Below are 23,724 nucleotides of genomic sequence, written 5' to 3' on the forward strand. Positions count from 1 at the left end.
GTAATAATGTGCGATTGGCCTGTGCTGTTGGCGGTCCTGAACTTTCGGTTAAATGGTTTAAGGATGGTCGACAACTCGAAAGAGATAATACCCATCGTATTATCAACAATAATAATATGTTAGCTTTAGAAGTATTAAATACGACCATTTTGGACTCTGGCGAATATTCGTGTGTTATTGCGAACATGAATGATGAGGTTACTTCTTCATGTTATGTTACAATCTATGAAGTTTTTAAAGATCAGCCAGCACCACCATCATTTAGATTAGTCAAAGGTAAGGACAGGAGTGGAAAGAGTTTCGGAAATAGCGAAACACAAGATTTATACAATTACTTAATTGTGTACTAAACATTTTCAGAATACTATCACTTGCGTGACGATGAATTGACCGTTGAGGTTCATGTCCATGGTGTTCCCAGACCCGTAGTAACCTGGTGGAAAGGTGCTTTTGAAATCAAGCCAAATGTTAAATTTACCAAACTGGAGGAAGCTCATGGTGTATATAAGCTCTTGATCTATAAGCCCAATAATAGAGATAGTGGAACATACACTTGCAAAGCTATAAACTCTAGTGGAGAAGCCCAAGTGAATCATGTGGTTGAGGTGGCAAAGAATCTACATTATCATGTCCATGGCATATTCCATGCCAGAGATCGTATCCAAAGAGATAAAGAACAAACAGCTAAAAAGGCTATGGAAGAGGCTCTCAAATCTAAAGGAGAATCCGATAAGAAGAGAGCTCAGGTGGAAGTAAGGTCTAGAGGTGCCAGAGCTTCCCCTGAAACTTTAGTTTCTGATAGACAAAAATTGAAATTTGCCACACAACTGAGGGATCGCATGGCTTTGGAGGGTTCAACTGTTAAACTGGTTGTAACCATAATTGGTCCTGATCCAGCTTGTCGTTGGATGAAGGATGATAAGTGGGTCACCTATGGTGAGAAGGTAAAGAATCGCACCGAAGCGGATAAGGCAATTATCGAGCTAATAGATGTTACTTCGGAAAATTCTGGTGTCTATAAATGTGTTGCCAAAAATGAATTCAGCGAAATAGAGACATCTTGCTATTTCAAGGTATATGCGGCGCAAACCGAAGGCGATGAGCATGAACCAATTTTCGCACTACCACTAAGAGGTATTTTGTTTTTTTTTTTTTGTTACTGCTGTCATTGTATGTGTATCGACAAAATTGGCGTTAGTTTAACATTCGGTCAAAAAAACTATCTATCCACCTAGCTATCAAGCGATCGATCGATCGATCAATCTTGTCATTTAATGAAAACAAAATAGAAAGATCGTTTGATCTTTTCACAAGTGTTACTGTGAATGTAACTGCAATTGTAGAAGCGTTTATGTGTTGGTTTGTGTGTGAATATTTTTAAGTTTTGTGCTGTATTATCGTGGGATATTCATTTATATGTATGTTGCCAAAAATAGTGTCACATATTCGGATCACTTTCTATCTATCTCACTTAAAAAAAAAATTACTATAACTTTTACATCTTCTCAGATGTTTATCATTCTTCTCAAAACGATTTGATTCTCGACACTAAGATACGTGGCAATCCACGACCAGTAGTTACTTGGATAAAAGACCAAATACCCGTCGTACTTGATGATCGCATTGTGCAGATCGAACATTTAGATGGTATTTGCGAGCTGATCATTAACAAGCCCACAGCGAATGATAGTGGCAATTATACCTGTGTTGCACAAAACAAACTAGGCACTCAACAAACCTCACACTCAGTTGTTGTTGATGTTCATCAGTCCAGACGCTCTAGTGTTTTATCCGGCAATATGAGTGATTCGGATGCAGGCAGTAGGAGGGGAGGTGCTGGTGCCGGCGGTGAAAAGGCTGGTAGGCCTCCAAAATCTAAAAGGAAGGATGATGAAGGTGATATATCGTACGAAAGACGCAGCCGTATGCCTGACCCTTCGCCCAAGCAGCAATTATACTTTACAACATATTTATCAAATCGTTATGTTTTGGTGGGTTCCAAAGTGAAATTGCAGTCGGTGGTTAATGGTCCTAATCCCACCATGAAATGGACAAAGGATGAACAAAATGTTCCCTATGGTAATCGCATAAGAAATATGAATCGTGAAGGTTTGGCATGTTTAGAATTCTTGAATTGTCAACCGGAGGATTCGGGTATTTATACTCTAATCGCTCAAAATGAATTTAGCAAAATAACTTCATCGTGTCAGCTCCATGTTTATACTCCAAACGTTTCGGCCGATGTCGAACCTGTTTTCGTGCGCCCCATTAAAGGTGAGCATAATCAAATTGTATACAGTCTATAGGTTAAGGGGAGAGGGAGAGGGAGGGGGTATAATGTATTGTGTAACATTGCACAAGTAGAGGCAAACAAACGATTGCATTTCTTATGCAATAGTTTATTCAACAATTTTCTTTTTTTAATTTTATTTTGTTTTTGGTTTTCTATTAAATAGATACTTACCATTTGAATTCAAATGAATTAATTTTGGAGACTGGCATTCGCGGTGTACCTCCACCACAAATCCAGTGGCTTAAGGATAATATTGAAATCGAGAATGCTGGAAGATTCCATATTTTCCAACATGCTGATGGCAATCTCGAACTGGTAATCGACAGTCCCAACGACAAGGACAGTGGCAAATATATGGTTAAAGCTGAGAGTTCCGCTGGCAAGGCGGAAATAGCTCATCATGTTTTGTTTAGGGGAAAAGAACATCATATTGCCGATAACATACATGGTGTTTTCCATGCGGATAAAAGCTTATTGAAACCAAAGCGTGAAGAGGTAGAGAAACCAAAGGAGTCGGCTAAATCTGAAGCTGAATCGGAGGGCGATGAAGGCAGTAAGGGTAAGAAACGTGTACGCAGGCCCAAGAAGGATGATGAGGAAGCGGAAGCCTCCTCTGCTTCAGCCTATGCTACCGATACTGGTTCTGAAACTAGTAGTCTTAAGAAACGTGAAAAGGTTATAGGTATACACTTTGCCACCGCCGTTAGGGATCGTGTCGTAGCCGAAGGATCCAAGGTGAAAATATCCTGCTTCTTGGAGGCCAAGGAACCTCAAGTTAAATGGTTCAAAAATGATGAACAAATACAAAACAGTCAAAAGATCAGAGGTCGCTATGTGGAGGGTTTGTGTACTTTGGAGATACCTTCGGCCACTGTAGATGATTCGGGAGAATATAAATGCTGGGCTAGGGATGAGACTGGTGAGGCTTCTACCTTCTGTAGGCTGGAGGTGTACTCTGATCCGGGTACAGGAGATGTACCTCCAACATTTACCCGCAATATTAAGGATACTTATCATGGCAAGATTAATGAGGTTCAGCTGGATTGTCATGTGCGTGGCTTGCCCACTCCCACCGTTACCTGGTCTAAGGATGGTGTTAAAATAGAACCCAGCGAAAAGTATCAAACTGTGGAACATGAAGACGGCACTTTGGAACTATTCATTATGGATCCAACGCCAGCCGACAGTGGTAAATATGTTTGCCAAGCGGAGAATCGTGAAGGCCAGGCTGAAATTGCACACATGGTCACGGTACAGCCAAAACGTAGACGACCAGTCTCACCAACCAGGGACAGGCCACCGGCATTGCCACCCACACAGGAAACCGAAGAAGAAAAGGAAAAGAAACGCAAGAAGAAGGAGGAAGACGAGGAAGGTGGCAGAAGACGTGAAGTACCACCTCCACCAGATCTAAGAAAACGCATCTACTTTAGAAACTTCTTATCGAATCGTACGGTTAAGGCAGGCAGCAATGTCAAATGGATGGTTAGTATTGATGGTCCAGATCCCACCGCTCGTTGGTTCCATGGAGAAACTCCCATTGCATTTGGTCCCAAGAGTAAATTGTCTATGCAAGATGGCATTGCTTGGTTGAATTTGATTGACGTCACCGAGGAGCAAAGTGGCGTATATACACTAAAGGTGAAGGGTTCTGAAAATGAAATTGTTTCCACTTGTACTTTGTTTGTCTATAGCACAGGCAAAGAAGAATTAGTAGCCCCTACATTTACAGTTGGCATTAAAGGTAAGTTCTAGAGTTAAGATCTATGTAGAAAAGTCTAAAGTGATGTCAAGTGATCTGTCTGTCTCGCAAGTAAAAATGTACAGGTATGTTCATGCTACAATTTTTCATAGTTTCCCATAAGTAGTTCCAAAACTTGTTATGTTTTTTTTCTCATGGCAATTTATGTTTGTATGTTTCACAATTTCATTTCCACTTTAGATGCATATCATTCTCATGAAAATCATATTACGCTGGAGTGCAAAGTTTCCGGAAATCCTAAACCAAATGTTTACTGGCAAAAGGATAATACCTTGTTATCGGAGGAGGGTAACAAATACAAGTTTACTGATCTACAAGATGGAGTTAGACAATTGATTATACAAAATCCCCTAAAAGAAGACACGGGTCTTTACACTTGCTATGCGGAAAGTGAGAGCGGACAAATGAAAATCAGCAAATTTGTAGACATCTCGGATTATATGAAAAAGATAACCGAACGTAGAGCATCCAAGTCATATAATGAACAACGGGAAGTTGCGGAATTAGATAAAGTCCAAGATGAAGTTGACAGCAACGAAAGACAAGAACAAAAATTACGCTCTAGAGAGGCGAAATTTAAACTTAATGTTGAAACTCCTATGAAACCCATGACTATTGCCTCGGGAACTAAGGCTCAATTAATCTGTTATGTCAGCGGTCTAATTGAAGATGTTTATTGGTTGCGTGGCGATGAACGTGTTACCAAAGATTCACGTCACAAAATCTACAATATCAATGGTGCCTTAAGTTTAGAGATTTATGATGCCCGTCCCGATGATACCGGTGAATACAAGTGTGTAGTACGTAATAATCGCAATTCCACAGAATCTATATGTAAACTAACGGTTTACGATAATACAAAGGCTGAATTGCCAACAAGTTTCTCGGGTCCCGTAACAGGTAAGAAGTTACCCAATAACCCTAAACAAAAGTATATAGAGTATAAGGCGCTTTAACTGTGTAAAGTTGCTTAAAGAAAGAAGTGTTGGCAAACACCAAGCGATAGATAATGCTGTAAACTTCGTTTTGTTGATTTTATCATCATTTATGACTGAATGGACCTAGTGTCCGGATAAATGGTCAGCAGAACTGAATACTGAATTGTCGCTAATGACAGGGCTTATGTTTTAAATAATTCATGCTAAAATGGCCTCGTTTTGTAACGCTTTCATTTAAATATTTCTAGCTACTTTTGATGCGGCTCGCAGTGAAATCATACTATCATGTAATGTTCATGGTCGTCCATGTGTAACATGGATTCGCGATGATCATACTATATCGAATAATCGTTATCGTTCCATTGAGGAAGTTGGTGGTGTGCGCAAACTTATTATACGCAATCCTATACCCTCAGATTGTGGCACTTTCTCCTGTTTTGCCGAAACGAATGAGGGCATTGAATCGATTACAAAAGTTATTAAAATAGCCGATCTTAAGAAACTTATGACGGCTGCTGCTGAATCAGAAATCAATGGTTTCGCGAATACACATGAAGATAAACCTAAACGAACTTTGGATGTGATCGATAATGATTCAGAAAATCTAACACGTTTGTCCTTGGGACGCAGCCATCAGGTGGCATCACAAAGAAAACCCTTGTTTAGTACTTTATTACACGATCGTACCGTAACCGAATGTTCAAATGTACGTTTAAGTTGCAGCGTAGTTTATGATGGTTGTACGAGCATTGAATGGTTGAAAGATAATCAACCTTTACCCAAGGATTCACGTTATCAAACCATATTCCATAATGGCGAGGCGATATTGGAAATTTTCGCGGCACAAGAAAGTGATAGCGGTCGTTATACATGCCGGGCTACTAATGATTACGGCGAAAGTCTTAGTCAAAGTCAATTGCGCATTTATAAACATTACGAAGATGCTCCACAGCCAGCAACATTCGTACAGTCCATTAAAGGTATTTATATGAGAGGTGTATATAGGGAGAGCGCATTTAACAGATTGTTATGTTTATTATAATCTTTTCATACCGGTCTAGAGACTAGACTTTAGTTTATACTATAGATTAGATTAAAGACTAGACTATATAATCGATTATAGATTACACTATAGACTAAACTATAGACTTGACTGAAGACTAGACTTTAGATTAGGCTATAGACTAGACTATAGAATAAACTATAGACTAATGAATGGACTATAGATTAGTCTATAGACTATATTAATAGACAAGACTGTAGACAATAGACTAGACTACAGGCTAGACTATAGTCTAGACTATTGACTAGACTATAGCATAGACTATAGATTAGACTATAGACAAGGTTTAGACTACAGGCTAGACTAAAGACTATACTTAAGGCTAGACTATATATAGATGTTCTATTATATTAATCGACACTATTTCCTTATTTATCAAGCGGTCTAAGGAGTCATTTTTTCCGATATATTATTAATTTAACTCTTCTTTTTCACAGGACATTACAATTACTTCATCATCAACATATATTTGAATGTTTCTGAATGTTGTTGTGATTTTTTTGTCCAGTGTGTTTTTTCAGAATATATTCCTAAATTTATGAAAAATTATGAAACAAATATTAATAATGTTCTTTTTATACAGACACCTATTCTATTAATGAGAATGAGTTGGTTTTGGATTGCCGTGTACGTGGTAAACCACGTCCCGAAATACAATGGTTGAAGGGAACAGATATGCTTATACCAGGCGACAGATACATACAAATCGATCAACCCGATGGTTACTCCAAATTGATTGTAACTAAACCCACTGAAAAGGATTCTGGTTTATATGCCTGTGTGGCTCGTAATGAGGTGGCCGAAAGTAAGATTACCCATCAAGTCGATTTCAAGGGACGTGAACGTTTTGCCTTGGAAAAGACTATGGGCTATTTCCATCGTGATCCTAATAAGCCACATTTCGTTACACCTTTGGGCAATCAAACTGTTTGCAATGGTGGCACAATTGCCATATCGGCTGAGTTTATGCAGACTCATACACCTATTGATGTTCAGTGGTTCCGTGATCGCCAACCCTTGGCGGGACAACCTAATGTTACAACATTCTATGAACATGGTGTTTACACTTTGGCCATTATGAATGCTCAGGCTGAGAATGAAGGTACCTATACTTGCCGAGCTCAAAATGCTTTCGGTCGCATCGAATCGCATGCAAATGTTGATGTAGCCGTGGGTGTTTCGAAGGATGAGCGTCCTCCATTGTTCCTTTCAAGACCCGAAACGGAAATGAAGATTGCTGTTGGTGATCCCTTCTCGATTTCCTTTAGAATTGCTGGTGATCCAAAACCAAGATGTAAGTATTATTGTAATCATTAAACTTAATTAGTAATATTAATGTGGAATCATTTTATTTGTGTGTAGTGACTTTCATGAAGGGTACCAAAGATATTACAAAATCTGATCGTGTTAGCAAAGAAGTCTCAGATGATTATACCAGATTTACCGTACAAAAGGCACAAATTTCGGATTCTGGCACTTACTTTGTGGTGGCTCGTAATAACAATGGCACTGACCGAATATTCGTTACTGTAGAGGTAAGTGTTAATTAAGCAATACTAATAAACTTTATGTATGATCATATATATGTCTCATTAGCCTAGTTAGTTTGTCTATAAGCCAGCATTTTGTGCCGTTAAACTTTGCCTGTCCAAGTTGTTCTTTGGCTTTCTTGATATTTTATTTTTAAATCTATCTTTTCTTTTTTTTTTTGCTTTTTTAGATTAAAACTCCTAAAAAGAAAGATTAAATTCAGCTTTAGCTTCAAAGCTTGCTTGCTTACTTACAGCTTACATGTACTTGCCAAAAATAATTTAATCATACTTTTAAACATAAAACCGAAAGAAATTTATATTATTCTGAAATTATTTTATTATTATTATAATTTTTTTAAATTTACTTTATTATTATTTGAGTTTTTTTGTTAATGTATTCAATGTCACAAACTCGTTATCATCTATATAATTAATTTAGGTAATGCCCAGAGCACGTTCTGAAACTCCTTCGGCTCCTCGTTGGGGTCTAGCACTAGAAAGTTATCCCGATGTTTCATATTTCAAAGGTAAGTTTAAATATTTTACTTTTATGTTTATTTGTATATTTTGTATTTTCGAATTGTTATTACTACGTTTCTCAGTGTGATAGTTCGAAAAAAGGAAATAAATCTGCATTTTTCTAATTTAGTCTAGTCTATAGTCTAGTCTATAGTCTAGTGTATAGTCTAGTGTATAGTCTAGTGTATAGTCTAGTGTATAGTCTGAGTCTATAGTCTAGTCTATAGTCTAGTCTATAGTCTAGTCTATAGTCTAGTCTATAGTCGAGTCTATAGTCTAGTCTATAGTCTAGTCTATAGTCTAGTCTATGTCTAGTCTATAGTCTTAGTCTTATAGTCTAGTCTATAGTCTAGACTATAGTCTAGTCTATAGTCCTAGTACTATAGTCTAGTCTATAGTCTAGTCTATAGTCTAGTCTATAATCTAGTCTATATAGTCTAGTCTATAGTCTAGTCTATAGTCTAGTTCTATAGTCTAGTCTATAGTCTAGTCTATAGTCTAGTCTATAGTCAGTCTATAGTCTAGTCTATAGTTAGTCTAGTCTAGTCTATAGTCTAGTCTATAGTCTAGTCTATAGTCTAGTCTATAGTCTAGTCTATAGTCTAGTCTATAGTCGTAGTCTATAGTCTAGTCTAATATAGTCTAGTCTATAGTCTAGTCTATAGTCTAGTCTATAGTCTAGTCTATAGTCTAGTCTATAGTCTAGTCTATAGTCTAGTCTATAGTCTAGTCTATAGTCTAGTCTATAGTCTAGTCTATAGTCTAGTCTATAGTCTAGTCCTATAGCTAGTCTATTAGTCTAGTCTATAGTCTAGTCTATAGTCTAGTCTATAGTCTAGTCTATAGTCTAGTCTATAGTCTAGTCTATAGTCTAGTCTATAGTCTAGTCTATAGTCTAGTCTATAGTCTAGTCTATAGTCTAGTCTATTAGTCTAGTCTATAGTCTAGTCTATAGTCTAGTCTATAGTCTAGTCTATAGTCTAGTCTATAGTCTAGTCTATAGTCTAGTCTATAGTCTAGTCTATAGTCTAGTCTATAGTCTAGTCTATAGTCTAGTCTATAGTCTAGTCTATATGTCTAGTCTAGTCTATAGTCTAGTCTATAGTCTAGTCTATAGTCTAGTCTATAGTCTAGTCTATAGTCTAGTCTATAGTCTAGTCCTATAGTCTAGTCTAGTCTAGTCTATAGTCTAGTCTATAGTCTAGTCTATAGTCTAGTCTATAGTCTAGTCTATAGTCTAGTCTATAGTCTAGTCTATAGTCTAGTCTATAGTCTAGTCTATAGTCTAGTCTATAGTCTAGTCTATAGTCTAGTCTATAGTCTAGTCTATAGTCTAGTCTATAGTCTAGTCTATAGTCTAGTCTATAGTCTAGTCTATAGTCGAGTCTATAGTCTAGTCTATAGTCTAGTCTATAGTCTCAGTCTATAGTCTAGTCTTATCTAGTCTATAGTCTAGTCTATAGTCTAGTCTATAGTCTAGTCATAGTCTAGTTATAGTCTAGGCTATAGTCTAGTCTATAGTCTAGTCTATAGTCTAGTCTATAGTCGAGTCTATAGTCTAGTAGTCTATAGTCTATAGTCTATTTCTTTATGTCTATAGTATTCTATAGTCTAGTCTATAGTCTTAGTCTATTAGTCTTAGTCTATAGTCTTAGTCTATAGTCTAGTCTATAGTCTAGCTCTATAGTTCTCGTTAGTCTATAGTTAGTCTAGTCTTATAGTCTAGTCTATAGTCTAGTCTAATGTCTAGTCTATAGTCTAGTTCTATAGTTCTAGTCTATAGGTCTTAGTCTATAGTCTAGTCTATAGTCTAGTCTATCGTCTAGTCTATAGTCTAGTCTTAGTAGTCTATAGTCTAGTCTATAGTTAGTCTATAGTCTAGTCTATAGTCTAGTCTATAGTCTAGTCTATAAGTCTAGTCTCTAGTCTAGTTCTATGAGTCTAGTCTATAGTCTAGTCTATAGTCTAGTCTATAGTCTAGTCTATAGTCTAGTTATAGTCTAGTCTATAGTCTTAGTCTATAGTCTAGTCTATAGTCTAGTCTTATAGTCTAGTCTTTCTAGTCTAGTCTATAGTCTAGTCTATCGTCTAGTCTATAGTTAGTTCATAGTCTAGTCTATAAGTCTAGTCTATAGTCTAGTTCATAGTCTCAGTCTATAGTTCTAGTCTATAGTCTAGTCTCTAGTCTAGTCTATAGTCTAGTCTATAGTCTAGTCTATAGTCTAGTCTATAGTCTAGTCTATAGTCTAGTCTATAGTCTAGTCTATAGTCTAGTCTATAGTCTAGTCTATAGTCTAGTCTATAGTCTAGTCTATAGTCTAGTCTATAGTCTAGTCTATAGTCTAGTCTATAGTCTAGTCTATAGTCTAGTCTATAGTCTAGTCTATAGTCTAGTCTATAGTCTAGTCTATAGTCTAGTCTATAGTCTAGTCTATATGTCTAGTCTATAGTCTAGTCTATAGTCTAGTCTATAGTCTAGTCTATAGTCTAGTCTATAGTCTAGTCTATAGTCTAGTCTATAGTCTAGTCTATAGTCTAGTCTATAGTCTAGTCTATAGTCTAGTCTATAGTCTAGTCTATAGTCTAGTCTATAGTCTAGTCTATAGTCTAGTCTATAGTCTAGTCTATAGTCTAGTCTATAGTCTAGTCTATAGTCTAGTCTATAGTCTAGTCTATAGTCTAGTCTATAGTCTAGTCTATAGTTCTAGTCTATAGTCTAGTCTATAGTCTAGTCTATAGTCTAGTCTATAGTTTAGTCTATAGTCTAGTCTATAGTCTAGTCTATAGTCTAGTCTATAGTCTAGTCTATAGTCTAGTCTATAGTCTGGTTTATAGTCTAGTTTATAGTCTAGTCTATAGTCTGGTTTATAGTCTAGTTTATAGTCTAGTCTATAGTCTAGACTATAGTCTAGACTATAGTCTAGTCTATAGTCTAGTCTATAGTCTAGTCTATAGTCTAGTCTATAGTCTAGTCTATAGTCTAGTCTATAGTCTAGTCTATAGTCTATCTATAGTCTAGTCTATAGTCTAGTCTATAGTCTAGTCTATAGTCTAGTCTATAGTTAGTCTATAGTCTAGTCTATAGTCTAGTCTATAGTTTAGTCTATAGTCTAGTCTATAGTCTAGTCTATAGTCTAGTCTATAGTCTAGTCTATAGTCTAGTCTATAGTCTAGTCTATAGTCTAGTCTATAGTCTAGTCTATAGTCTAGTCTATAGTCTAGTCTATAGTCTAGTCTATAGTCTAGTCTATAGTCTAGTGTATAGTCTAGTGTATAGTCTAGTCTATAGTCTAGTCTATAGTCTAGTCTATAGTCTAGTCTATAGTCTAGTCTATAGTCTAGTCTATAGTCTAGTCTATAGTCTAGTCTATAGTCTAGTCTATAGTCTAGTCTATAGTCTAGTCTATAGTCTAGACTATAGTCTAGTCTATAGTCTAGTCTATAGTTTAGTCTATAGTCTAGTCTATAGTCTAGTCTATAGTCTAGTCTATAGTCTAGTCTATAGTCTAGTCTATAGTCTAGTCTATAGTCTAGTCTATAGTCTAGTCTATAGTCTAGTCTATAGTCTAGTCTATAGTCTAGTCTATAGTCTAGTCTATAGTCTAGTCTATAGTCTAGTCTATAGTCTAGTCTATAGTCTAGTCTATAGTCTAGTCTATAGTCTAGTCTATAGTCTAGTCTATAGTCTAGTCTATAGTCTAGATAGTCTAGTCTATAGTCTAGTCTATAGTCTAGTCTATAGTCTAGTCTATAGTCTAGTCTATAGTCTAGTCTATAGTCTAGTCTATAGTCTAGTCTATAGTCTAGTCTATAGTTCTAGTCTATAGTCTAGTCTATAGTCTAGTCTATAGGTCTAGTCTATAGTCTAGTCTATAGTATAGTCTATAGTCTAGTCTATAGTCTAGTCTATAGTCTAGTCTATAGTCTAGTCTAGTCTAGTCTATAGTCTAGTCTATCAGTTCTAGTCTATAGTCTAGTCTATAGTCTAGTCTATAGTCTAGTCTATAGTCTAGTCTATAGTTTCTAGTCTATAGTCTAGTCTATAGTCTAGTCTATAGTCTAGTCTATAGTCTAGTCTATAGTCTAGTCTATAGTCTAGTCTATAGTCTAGTCTATAGTCTAGTCTATAGTCTAGTCTATAGTCTAGTTATAGTCTAGTCTATAGTCTAGTCTATAGTCTAGTCTATAGTCTAGTCTATAGTCTAGTCTATAGTCTAGTCTATAGTCTAGTCTATAGTCTAGTCTATAGTCTAGTCTATAGTCTAGTCTATAGTCTAGTCTATAGTCTAGTATATATCTAGTCTAGTCTATAGTCTAGTCTATAGTCTAGTCTATAGTCTAGTCTATAGTCTAGTCTATAGTCTAGTCTATAGTCTAGTCTATAGTCTAGTCTATAGTCTAGTCTATAGTCTAGTCTATAGTCTAGTCTATAGTCTAGTCTAGTCTAGTCTATAGTCTAGTCTATAGTCTAGTCTATAGTCTAGTCTATAGTCCAGTCTATAGTCCAGTCTAGTCCAGTCTATAGTCTAGTGTAAAGTCTAGTCTATATTCTAGTCTATAGTCTAGTCTAATACTGATTTATATCCTATTTCTTTGGATTAAACCACTGTGCAATCTACTATTTTTAAATAGACCCATTGTTTAATGTATTTATTGTGTTTGGAACTTGTTGCAAGCATTTTCCAATAATTCCTGAAACATTTATTCGTGTGTAAGTGTGTGTATGTATGTAATTTTGTAATGTCGTTTATCCTCAAAATGTCTGTCGTTGTTGGTGAAAAGAAAGTCTTTGTCAAATAAAAAGCATTGTACACTGTTGTCCCTTTGAGTTGGTTGGTCTCCAGTTAGAAAAATAAATAATAATTTTTGTATTTAATTTATCTTATTCCAGTTAATTACAGGATCTAAAAGAAAATGATTTGATACAAAAAATATTTTCCCAAAATATAAAATAAAATGCACAGGTTTCGACCCTGGATTAAAAAAACACTCAATTTGAGTACAACAACGACAACAGCAATAGCAACAACAACAAAAATAACAGTTGTATTTAATTTTTGTTTTCCATTGTCACAAATATTTAGTATTTAGTTTTTCATTTAGCTCACGATTGTATTATGAACGTGATTACAAATTTTGTTAATTTTTTTTTTAAATTTAATTTACTTAATTGATTTTATATATTTTTGTTTATTTCCAAAATGGATTATGTCACTCTAATCCAGGTTTACATTTACGTATAACAAACACACTTATAAACTTACATACATACATATAAAATTAAAATATAATAAAAATAAAAATGTTTCTCCGGGGAAAAGATAAAAAAATTTAAAAAGAGTTTTATTTTGTCTCCTTAATAAGTATTGCAAATAAATATAAAAAGTAAATGTTGTAAAAGGCCTCTAAAGTAGATTGTTTGTTTTATTAGATCCACCGGCTGCCATTTCAACGGAACCCCTGCTTATCGATTCGGGTCCAACACATATTAGTTTGTCTTGGGGCAAACCGCCCACCAATAATTCTGCTCCTGTTATAGCCTATCGGGTAGATGCTTGGGTGGTGGGCCATGATGGTGGTGCCATGTGGAAAGAACTTGGTCTTACTCCCATTAACTCCTTTGATGCTTTCAATCTGAAATCGAATGTAGAATATCATTTCCGTGTAACACCCAAAAATCGTTATGGTTGGGGTCCTTCGGTTCAGACTTCGGTCCCCTTGCAAGTGGGTGGTGTTGAATGTTTGCCTGAGTTTACGGTTATTTTGCCCGGCCAAGTTAAGGCTTTATTAAATAAGGAATTCGTTTTGGAGGCTGTAGTACGTGGCACCCCTCGACCAGATATTGTCTGGTATAAGGATGGCTTACGCATAAGCAGTAATTTGGAAAGTGAACGTGTTAAGACACGTAAAATTGGCTCCACCTGTACTTTGACCATTAAGCAGGTAACCGAAGCTGATGCTGGACGTTACACCTGTGAGGCTACAAACTCTAAAGGTAGAGTATCGACATTTGCTCGTCTACAAGTAGTCTCCGATCCCAAACTCTTCGAGGCCGATCACCGTCTCAAAGAAATTGTTCGTCAGGATAATCTAGCCACCATCGGAGATACCTTACCCATTTTCACCATGCGTCTAAGAGATAGACGTGTTCAGGTCACCTATCCTGTACGTTTGACCTGCCAGGTGGTGGGACATCCTCAACCGGAAATTACCTGGTACAAAGATGATGAACTTTTACAGTCCAGTAGGCGTTGTCTTATTACCGAAGAAAATCAATTCTATACTTTGGAATTGGCAAGTGCTCAGCTCAGTGATAGTGGTATCTATACCTGTACTGCCAAAAATGAATTGGGTTCTGTGTCCTGCCATTGTTCTTTGGTTGTGGATAAGGGTATACGGGCCTATATATCGCCCGAATTTTATATGCCACTCGATCCTCTCTATATAGTACAAGAAGGTCAAGAATTACGTTTAACTGCCAAAGTTGAAGCTTATCCTGCGGTCGGTGTATCATGGCATCGTAATGGTGTAAAATTACGTCCTAGCCGAAGATTAGCTGTCTCTCTGGATGCAACTGGTTTAGTGGAATTGATTATATCCGAAACGAGTGTACGCGATGCTGGCATTTATACTTGTGTGGCCTCAAATGCTGTGGGTAAACAGGAGAGTATGTGCCGTGTGTGTATAGAACCTTTGGAAGAGGAAGATGTTAGCAAACAAATCACGAGAAGTGTTCCAGCTATATTCACCAATGATATGCCGTAAGTATTTCAAACTTTTGCTTAATATGTAGAAGTAATATTCGATTCATCTGTCTATTTTTATTGTGGTCTTAATGGTATTTATATTTTGGTTTTGTTTTCTTTCCAGTTATTCCAAAGAACCTTTGTTTTTGGTTAAGCCACGTTCTAGTGAAGCTTATGAAGGTGATACGGTCATTATATTCTGTGAAGTTGTGGGAGATCCCAAACCAGATGTTGTTTGGCTCAGAGATTTCTTGAATGTAAGTATTTCTTAATAATTTCTAAACATTTATTTCCAAAAGTGTACCAAAATCTGAAAGGATTTTAGAAATTTCTAATTAAAATTACGAAAATTTTAATTGTATTTTGAAAAATGTCTATTTATGTTTCTGAAATTACTAAACCTTTGAAATTTCTGAAATATATTTTGGAAATGGTTTAATGTTAGTTAGTTTCCTGGGTATTTACGAAATTAGTTTTAACTTTATCTATTCACGAGCATTATCCACTAAATACCTAAGAAAAAACTCTTAAAATAAAACAATATTTTTTTCAATAAAATATATATTTTTATATAGGAAAGTCAAGAACCTTGACCTAGTTTTAAATATTTTTGTGTTTGTTTAAATATTTCCAAATCGAGCTTTATTCCAAAAGAAATTTTGAGAGTAATTTTGCTCTAAAATTAAACTAATTGTGTGTGAGTTTCTCTTGAGCTAAATGCGAAGTTATACTTGCAACTTGTTTGCAAAAAAACAATGATTCACGAAATTGTGATTTTATTTTTTTGTGTTATTTTCTTATAGTGTTTTTATTATAATGACAATGTTGCACAAATGATATGCCTGTGTGTCCAATATAAAGTACTTATTATTAAAATGGATTCGTACGTGATATTATATTGAAGAAAGAACTAGTTGTACAACAAGTACAAACCAAAGTCTGGTCTATAGTCTACTTTACAATCCAGTCTATAGTTTACTGTACAGTCCAGTCTATAGTCTAGTAGATTATGTAGTATATGGTTTAGTCTATAGTCTAGTCTATATTCTAGTCTATATTCTAGTTTATAGTCTAGTCTATAGTCTAGTCTATAGTCTAGTCTATAGTCTAGTCTATAGTCTAGTCTATAGCCTAGTCTATAGTCTAGTCTATAGTCTAGTCTATAGTCTAGTCTATAGTCTAGTCTATAGTCTAGTCTATAGTCTAGTCTATAGTCTAGTCTATAGTCTAGTCTATAGTCTAGTCTATAGTCTAGTCTAGTTTATAGTCTAGTCTACAGTCTAGTCTACAGTCTAGTCTATAGTCTAGTTTATAGTCTAGTTATAGTCTAGTTATAGTCTAGTTTATAGTCTAGTCTATAGTCTAGTCTATAGTCTGGTCTATAGTCTAGTCTATAGTCTAATCCATAGTCTAGTCTATAGTCTAGTCTATAGTCTGGTCTATAGTCTAGTCTATAGTCTAGTCTATAGTCTTGTCTATAGTCTGGTCTATAGTCTAGTCTATAGTCTAGTCTATAATCTAGTCTATAGTCTAGTCTATAGTCTAGTCTACAGTCTAGTCTATAGTCTAGTCTATAGTCCAGTCTATAGTCTAGTCTATAGTCTAGTCTATAGTCTAGTCTATAGTCTAGTCTATAGTCTAGTCTATAGTCTAGTCTATAGTCTAGTCTATAGTCTAGTCTATAGTCTAGTCTATAGTCTAGTCTATAGTCTAGTCTATAGTCTAGTCTATAGTCTGGTCTATAGTCTAGTCTATAGTCTAGTCTATAGTCTAGTCTATAGTCTAGTCTATAGTCTAGGACTCTCACTAGCCTAGTCTATAGTCTAGTCTATAGTCAAGTCTATAGTCTAGTCTATAGTGTAGTCTATAGTGTAGTCTATAGTCTAGTCTATAGTCTAGTCTATAGTCTAGTCTATAGTCTAGTGTATAGTCTGGTCTATAGTCTAGTCTATAGTCTAGTCTATAGTCTAGTCTATAGTCTAGTCTATAGTCTAGTCTATAGTCTAGTCTATAGTCTAGTCTATAGTCTAGTCTATAGTCTATCTATAGTCTAGTCTATAGTCTAGTCTATAGTCTAGTCTATAGTCTAGTCTATAGTCTAGTCTATAGTCTAGTCTATAGTCTAGTCTATAGTCTAGTCTATAGTCAAGTCTATAGTCTAGTCTATAGTCTAGTCTATAGTCTAGTCTATAGTCTAGTCTATAGTCTAGTCTATAGTCTAGTCTATAGCCTAGTCTATAGTCTAGTCTAGTCTATAGTCTAGTCTATAGTCTAGTCTATAGTCTAGTCTATAGTCTAGTCTATAGTCTAGTCTATAGTCTAGTCTATAGTCTAGTCTATAGTCTAGTCTATAGTCTAGTCTATAGTCTAGTCTATAGTCTAGTCTATAGTCTAGTCTATAGTCTAGCCTATAGTCTAGTCTATAGTCTAGTCTATAGTCTAGTCTATAGTCTAGTCTATAGTCTAGTCTATAGTCTAGTCTATAGTCTAGTCTATAGTCTAGTCTATAGTCTAGTCTATAGTCCAGTCTATAGTCTAGTCTATAGTCTAGTCTATAGTCTAGTCTATAGTCTAGTCTATAGTCTAGTCTATAGTCTAGTCTATAGTCCAGTCTATAGTCTAGTCTATAGTCTAGTCTATAGTCTAGTCTATAGTCTAGTCTATAGTCTAGTCTATAGTCTATTCTCTAGTCAAGTCTATAGTCAAGTCTATAGTGCAGTCTATAGTCTAGTCTATAGTCTAGTCTATAGTCTAGTCTATAGTCTAGTCTATGGTCTAGTCTATGGTCTAGTCTATAGTCTAGTCTATAGTCTAGTCTATAGTCTACTCTATAGTCTAGTCTATAGTCTAGTCTATAGTCTAGTCTGTAGTCTAGTCTATAATCTAGTCTATAGTCTAGTCTATAATCTAGTCTATAGTCTAGTCTATAGTCTAGTCTATAGTCTAGTCTATAGTCTAGGACTATCACTAGACTAGTCTATAGTCTGGTCTATAGTCTGGTCTATAGTCTAGTCCATAGTCTAGTCTATAGTCTAGTCCATAGTCTATTCTATAATCTAGTCCATTCTTCTGGCGTGATGGCCAATTGAACAGTGTCCCGTTATGACTAATAACAGCATTCTCATCTGCTCGCTACGGAAGCATAACAGTATCTAAGACCTGGGAGCACGTGAGAGGCCAAATCGTACTCGTAGTCTATAGTCGATATTAAGGGCGGAATTGCTCTAAAATTCTTTCTAACAAAAGCTAAACCAATTTTGTATATATATCTCTTTTCAAGTTAGTTCTTCCCAGTATACCTACAATGCTGGCGCTCTGTACCAGAAAAATGCACACAAAACAGTGTGCACAGTTGCGCAGTTCAGTTCATCTTAGTGAAACCGAAAAGATTTAGTTGCATTAATAACGCTGAAACAAATGTTACTTACGAGAGTAAATAACAAATCTAAGATTTATTATTATTTGTTGTAATAATTTCAAAGTCAAGTTCATAAAATATGTTAAAATAAAAGTTATTTATATGTAAAACCACATACATATAACAACAAATAACAGTTATTTTTGTTAAATTTATTAAACAAAAGCAAATAAATAAATATTAAATAAGAAAATATTTTAAATAAAATAAAATTCTTAAGTGGGCTATAGTTAAATTTGTTACACGATTGGGCGTTATAAAAGTTATAAAATCGTTGGTAAATTATTATAAAAATTTAGTTACTTTTAAACAATAACGGTAAACGGTTAATTAATAAAAAAAAAAATAGATTGTTAATAGTTGTGCGTGTGGTTTTGAAAAAAAATTGAATTAAAACAATAAATTTTTAAAGAAAATTTAATAATAAAACACGTATAAAGTTTTTAACAATTATAGTAAAATTGAAAAAATATAAATATTAGCTAAAAACGTAAATAATTAAGTGTTAAATTATATTAAAATATAAATAGAAAACAAAGCGACAATTACATGCTTTGTTAATTTCTTTCAAAAAAAAGTAATAAAAAAACTATTAAAGCAAAATTGTCATTATCATATTGGATTACAAATTGTCTGACGTATTTACACCATATGCATACATAACCTTATAATTTACAAAAATATGTAAGTGTATATTATATACAGTAGAGGTATTCACTTCTCATTGCAAATTACTCGTAGCAATATTAAATATTATTGTTGATAAGATCATGAAAGATTTAGATACCTGGGAATCTTCAGTAAACTGATGTCCATGTGTCCGCCATTGGCACTTTTGTGTGCTCTTTTTCATGTACAATTTTGGTGAAAAAACTTATGTAGAGATCTATGAAAGTCCAAGGTTCAATAACTTAGTTTCCTGTACATAGTTCTTTATACTTTTTTAATCATTATTCTTTAGGGTAAAGCTTCCAAAACAGTTAAAACACTTGTATTTAACCTTAAATTATTGTAAAAATTTAGCCAGGCTAAAGAATAAACAAAAAACAGCTGTTTCATTTGGTGTTTGATAATTGCAATAGCAATTCAAGTCTAATCGGTCGATTAGTAATGTTTAGCTTGTTGGTTGTTGAACAGACCTATTATTAGAATAAATATATTTATTCTATATGATTTTAATGGAATTTGCTTTTTAACACCTTTTTCTTTTCAGAATTATCTTACTTAATACATAAGAACGTTCCAAATATGTTAATTTGTATGTCAGTTTTACTTCCGGGCATTATTGTTAGAAAATTCCTACAAATATTTTGACATTTTTCTAATACACAGCCTACACAGTATCTATAATTAAGGGTTAACCAATTTAGATCAATATAAAGAATTCTTAAATAAAAAGAAACATTTATCAAACATAAGCAACAGTTCTATAATTCTATTAATCCGGGAAATATTGTATTAGTCCGAGCAAGAACTTGTTCTATTTAATTTAGCTTTAATAACCAAATATTTTTGTTCAATATTATCAGTTTTAGGACTTCTTTAGTGGAAGTATTATAGATATATTTTATATTTATAGATCTTATAGATATAGATTATATTTTATTCCGAATTGTGGGCCTCAAGTCTTCTTAATTCTATGTTCTACAGAACGGTTCTAGAACTGATTCATTTATGAATGATTTGTATTCCAAAGTTATATAATTTTATCAATCCGGGAAATATTGTTTTAGAACTAGCAAGAACTTGTTCCATATAGTTTAGCTTTAATAACCAAATATTTTTGTTCAATATTATCAGTTTTAGAACTTCTTACGTGGAAGTATTGTAGATATATTTTATATTTATAAATCTTATAGATATAGATTATATTTTATTCCAAATTGTGGGCCTCAAATCTTCTTAATTCTATGTTCTACAGAACGGTTCTAGAACCGATTAATTTATGAATGCTTTGTTTTCCAAATTGTTTGCCTCGGATCTCCTTAGTTCTAGGAAAGCTTCAGAGAACAAATGCCGCTTCATCTTAAGTGGATGTATTATAAAGTTGACATTCGTTCTATAGAACGGTTATGGAACCGATTTATTTATCAATCATTTTTATTCCAAATTGTCGGCCTCGAATCTTCTTAATTCTATGGAAACTTAAGATAACAAATGCCGCTTCATCCTAAGTGGAAGTATTTTAGAGTCGTTCTATAGAACGGTTTTAGAACCGATTCATTTATCAATGATTTGTATTCCAAATTGTTGGCCTCGCATCTCCTTAGTTCTAGGAAAGCTTCAGAGAACAAATCTTAATCGCTTCATCTTAAGTGGATGTATTATTATAGAGTTGACATTCGTTCTATTGAACGGTTATAGAACCGATTTATTTATCAATGATATTTATTCCAAATTGTCGGCCTCGAATATTCTTAATTCTATGGAAACTTAAGAGAACATATGCCGCTTCATCCTAAGTGGAAGTATTTTAGAGTCGTTCTATAGAACGGTTTTAGAACCGATTCATTTATCAATGATTTGTATTCGAAATTGTTGGCCTCGCATCTCCTTAGTTCTAGGGAATCTTAATCGCTTCATCTTAAGTGGATGTATTATAGAGTTGACATTCGTTCTATTGAACGGTTATAGAACCGATTTATTTATCAATGATATTTATTCCAAATTGTCGGCCTCGAATCTTCTTAATTCTATGAAAACTTAAGAGAACATATGCCGCTTCATCGTATGTGGAAGTACTATAGAGTTGTCATTTGTTCTACAGAACGGTTCTAGAACCGATTCATTTGTTAATGATTTGTATTCCATGTCGTTGGCTCTAGGGAAGGTTTAGAGAACAATTGCCGCTTCATCTTCATTAGAAGTATTATAGTATCGATATTCGTTCTACAGAACGATTCTAGAACCGATTCATTTATCAATGATTTGGATTTCAGATTATACGTTTCGGATCTTCTTAGTTCTTAGGAGGCTTTAGAGAACAAATCCCGCTACATCTTCAGTATATATATAGAACGGTTCTAGAACCGATTCATTTATCAATGATTTGTATTTCAAATTTCTGATCTCGGATCTTCTTAGTTCTAGGGAAACTTTAGAATCAGTATTTATGATTCTGGAAGTAGTTCTTTTTTTAAGTGAATTTGGTTTGAAATTGACAAGATTGGAACCAATATTAAGAAAAATTGTATTTGTACCACATGTAGTTCTATTTGCAACGTCTGATTACTAATTCAGTGAAAGTGTTAAGCAACGATTCTAGAACTAGTTCATTAATCAAAGATTTTAACGATTTTAGAAGTAGTTATGTTTTAAGTGATTTAAAATTAACAAGTTTGGAACAAGTTTTGAGAAACAATAGAAAGATGGGCGGTAGATTTACAAATGTGTATAAATTGTGAGTCCATATTAGATTCTAAGCCATGTCCATATGTCTGTCTGTTGAAAACATGATAGGACCTAAACTAGAGAGAAACTAGAGGGCGGAAATTTTCCACAAATATTCTCCATTGATTCAGTTTGTTCAGTTCATATTTAAACCTAGCCTCCTCAGAATATGTCAAACTTAATAATACAAACAGTGAAATGCAATTTTATACAAAATGGTTCTTTTTGAATCAATCGTTCATAATAGACCCTATCACCCATATCTATTCCTCTTACAGAAAATTACTTTATTGTCAATAAATCTTTTTAGAAAATCAAGGTAGATTTCTAAAGAGATCGATACAAAATTTAATCCAGTTAATATAAAGGGCCCTCTACTAAACATCACGATTCGGCTTAAACTAAACTAGGCTTAACTTGCTGTTAGATTAAACTCGAAACAAATTTAGGCGGACTTTAATCGATGATTGTGTTTTTCAGTTATGTTCAGTTAACTTTGTTAGTATTGTCAACTTTTCACTCAAAAACATAAACAATGAACAGCTGTTTTCTGCAAATAATACTTTTGTAAAATGAAAAATTTTGGAAAATTGTTAAATAAACATTTAAAACAAACAATAAATAAAACAAAACAAATCAGAAAATTGCAATTTACTTAAAATATTAAGTTTTTGTTCTTACGAAATCATTGTTTTATTGTTTTTGTTAATTGTGTCTTCTCACTTATAACTTAAGTTTAATTGGCCAGTTAAACTAAACAGTTAAACTAAGATAATAAGGGCGGGTTTCTTACTCCTTAGTTAAACTAGGCTTAACTTGCTGTTAGATTAAACTAGGAACAAATTTAGGCGGACTTTAACCGATGATTGTGTTTTTCAGTTTTAGATTTAAGCTCAGTTAACTTTGTTAGTATTGCCAAGTTTTTACTCAAAAACATAAACAGTGAACAGCTGTTTTTTGCACACAATACTTTTGTAAAATAGAAAATTTTGGAAAAATGTTAAATAAACATTTAAAACAATAATAAATAAAACAAAACAGATCAGAAAATTGCAATTTACTTAAAATATTAAGTTTTTGTTCTTCCGAAATCATTGTTTTATTGTTTTTGTTAATTGTGTTTTCTCACTTATAACTTGAGTTTAATTGGCCAATTACACTCAGTTAAACTAAGATAATATGTAACTTTACTGATAACTGAAAAACACGAAACATATAATAAACCAGGTTTAACCAAAGAATGAAGATTATCTTTATCAGAAAAACTCGCCCTAAGTAACGTTACTGTTTACTAGGGTTCTATAGTTGAAACGAAAAGTCGACTTTTTTCATTTAGTTAAAAGTCGACTTTTCGACTTCTCGACTTTTTGCATTTTATGAAAGGTCGATTTTTCGACTTTTTTCATTTAATTAAAAGTCGACTTTTAGACTTTTCGACTATAAGTATTTTATAAATAGTCGACTTTTCGACCTTTTCCGACTTTTCGACTTTTCGAATTTTTTCGATTTTTTTCCGACTTTTCGACTTTTTTCGACTTTTATTAACAAAGTCGACTTTTCGACTTTTTTCACAGACCATAGTCGAGTTATCGACTTTTTTGGAACAAAATAGTCGACTTCGACTTTTCGACTTTTTTCGACAAAAGTCGATTGTTCGATTATTCGAAAGTCGATTTACAGAACCCTACTGTTTACTGAAAAACACAAAACATATATTAAACTAGGTTTAAACAAAGAATGTAGATTATCTTTATCTGAAAAACCCTCCCTTAGTCGAGTATAAAACTATTATTTGTTATTTATTTAGGTTCAATCACATGTACGATACTGACTTGCGGCAATCGAAAAATGTTTAATTTTAAGTTCATTTCAACGCTGAACGTGATATTTTAAAACATTTCTTTAATTTCTTAACGTAACTCGAACAAATTTTTAACCCAGAGAACAAAGTGTCATTTTCTAAAAGTTTGAGCTCAGTTGAACCTAAATTTGGCTTTAGTAAAGTACACATGGTTTCTGGGTTTTGATTTGATTTTTGTTGGCCTGTGTTACTATATATCGAA

At 34.0% G+C, this 23,724-nt stretch overlaps 1 protein-coding gene across 1 annotated transcript in view; it reads left to right on the top strand.

Annotated features, from left to right (window-relative positions):
• LOC119602981 (titin) overlaps positions 1 to 23,724 on the top strand; it is a 102,399-nt gene that overhangs the window by 45,255 nt on the left and 33,420 nt on the right. The window contains 7 exon segments of the mRNA XM_037954824.1: positions 4,236 to 4,955; positions 5,242 to 5,973; positions 6,640 to 7,350; positions 7,419 to 7,591; positions 8,028 to 8,115; positions 13,539 to 14,868; positions 14,978 to 15,110. Of these exon segments, the coding sequence (XP_037810752.1) occupies positions 4,236 to 4,955; positions 5,242 to 5,973; positions 6,640 to 7,350; positions 7,419 to 7,591; positions 8,028 to 8,115; positions 13,539 to 14,868; positions 14,978 to 15,110 (3,887 nt within the window).

The sequence above is a fragment of the Lucilia sericata genome, unplaced genomic scaffold, assembly GCF_015586225.1.
Source record: "Lucilia sericata isolate MDLA Ls3-8-SP2 unplaced genomic scaffold, ASM1558622v1 Contig000266F_arrow, whole genome shotgun sequence".
Lineage (NCBI taxonomy): Eukaryota > Metazoa > Arthropoda > Insecta > Diptera > Calliphoridae > Lucilia > Lucilia sericata.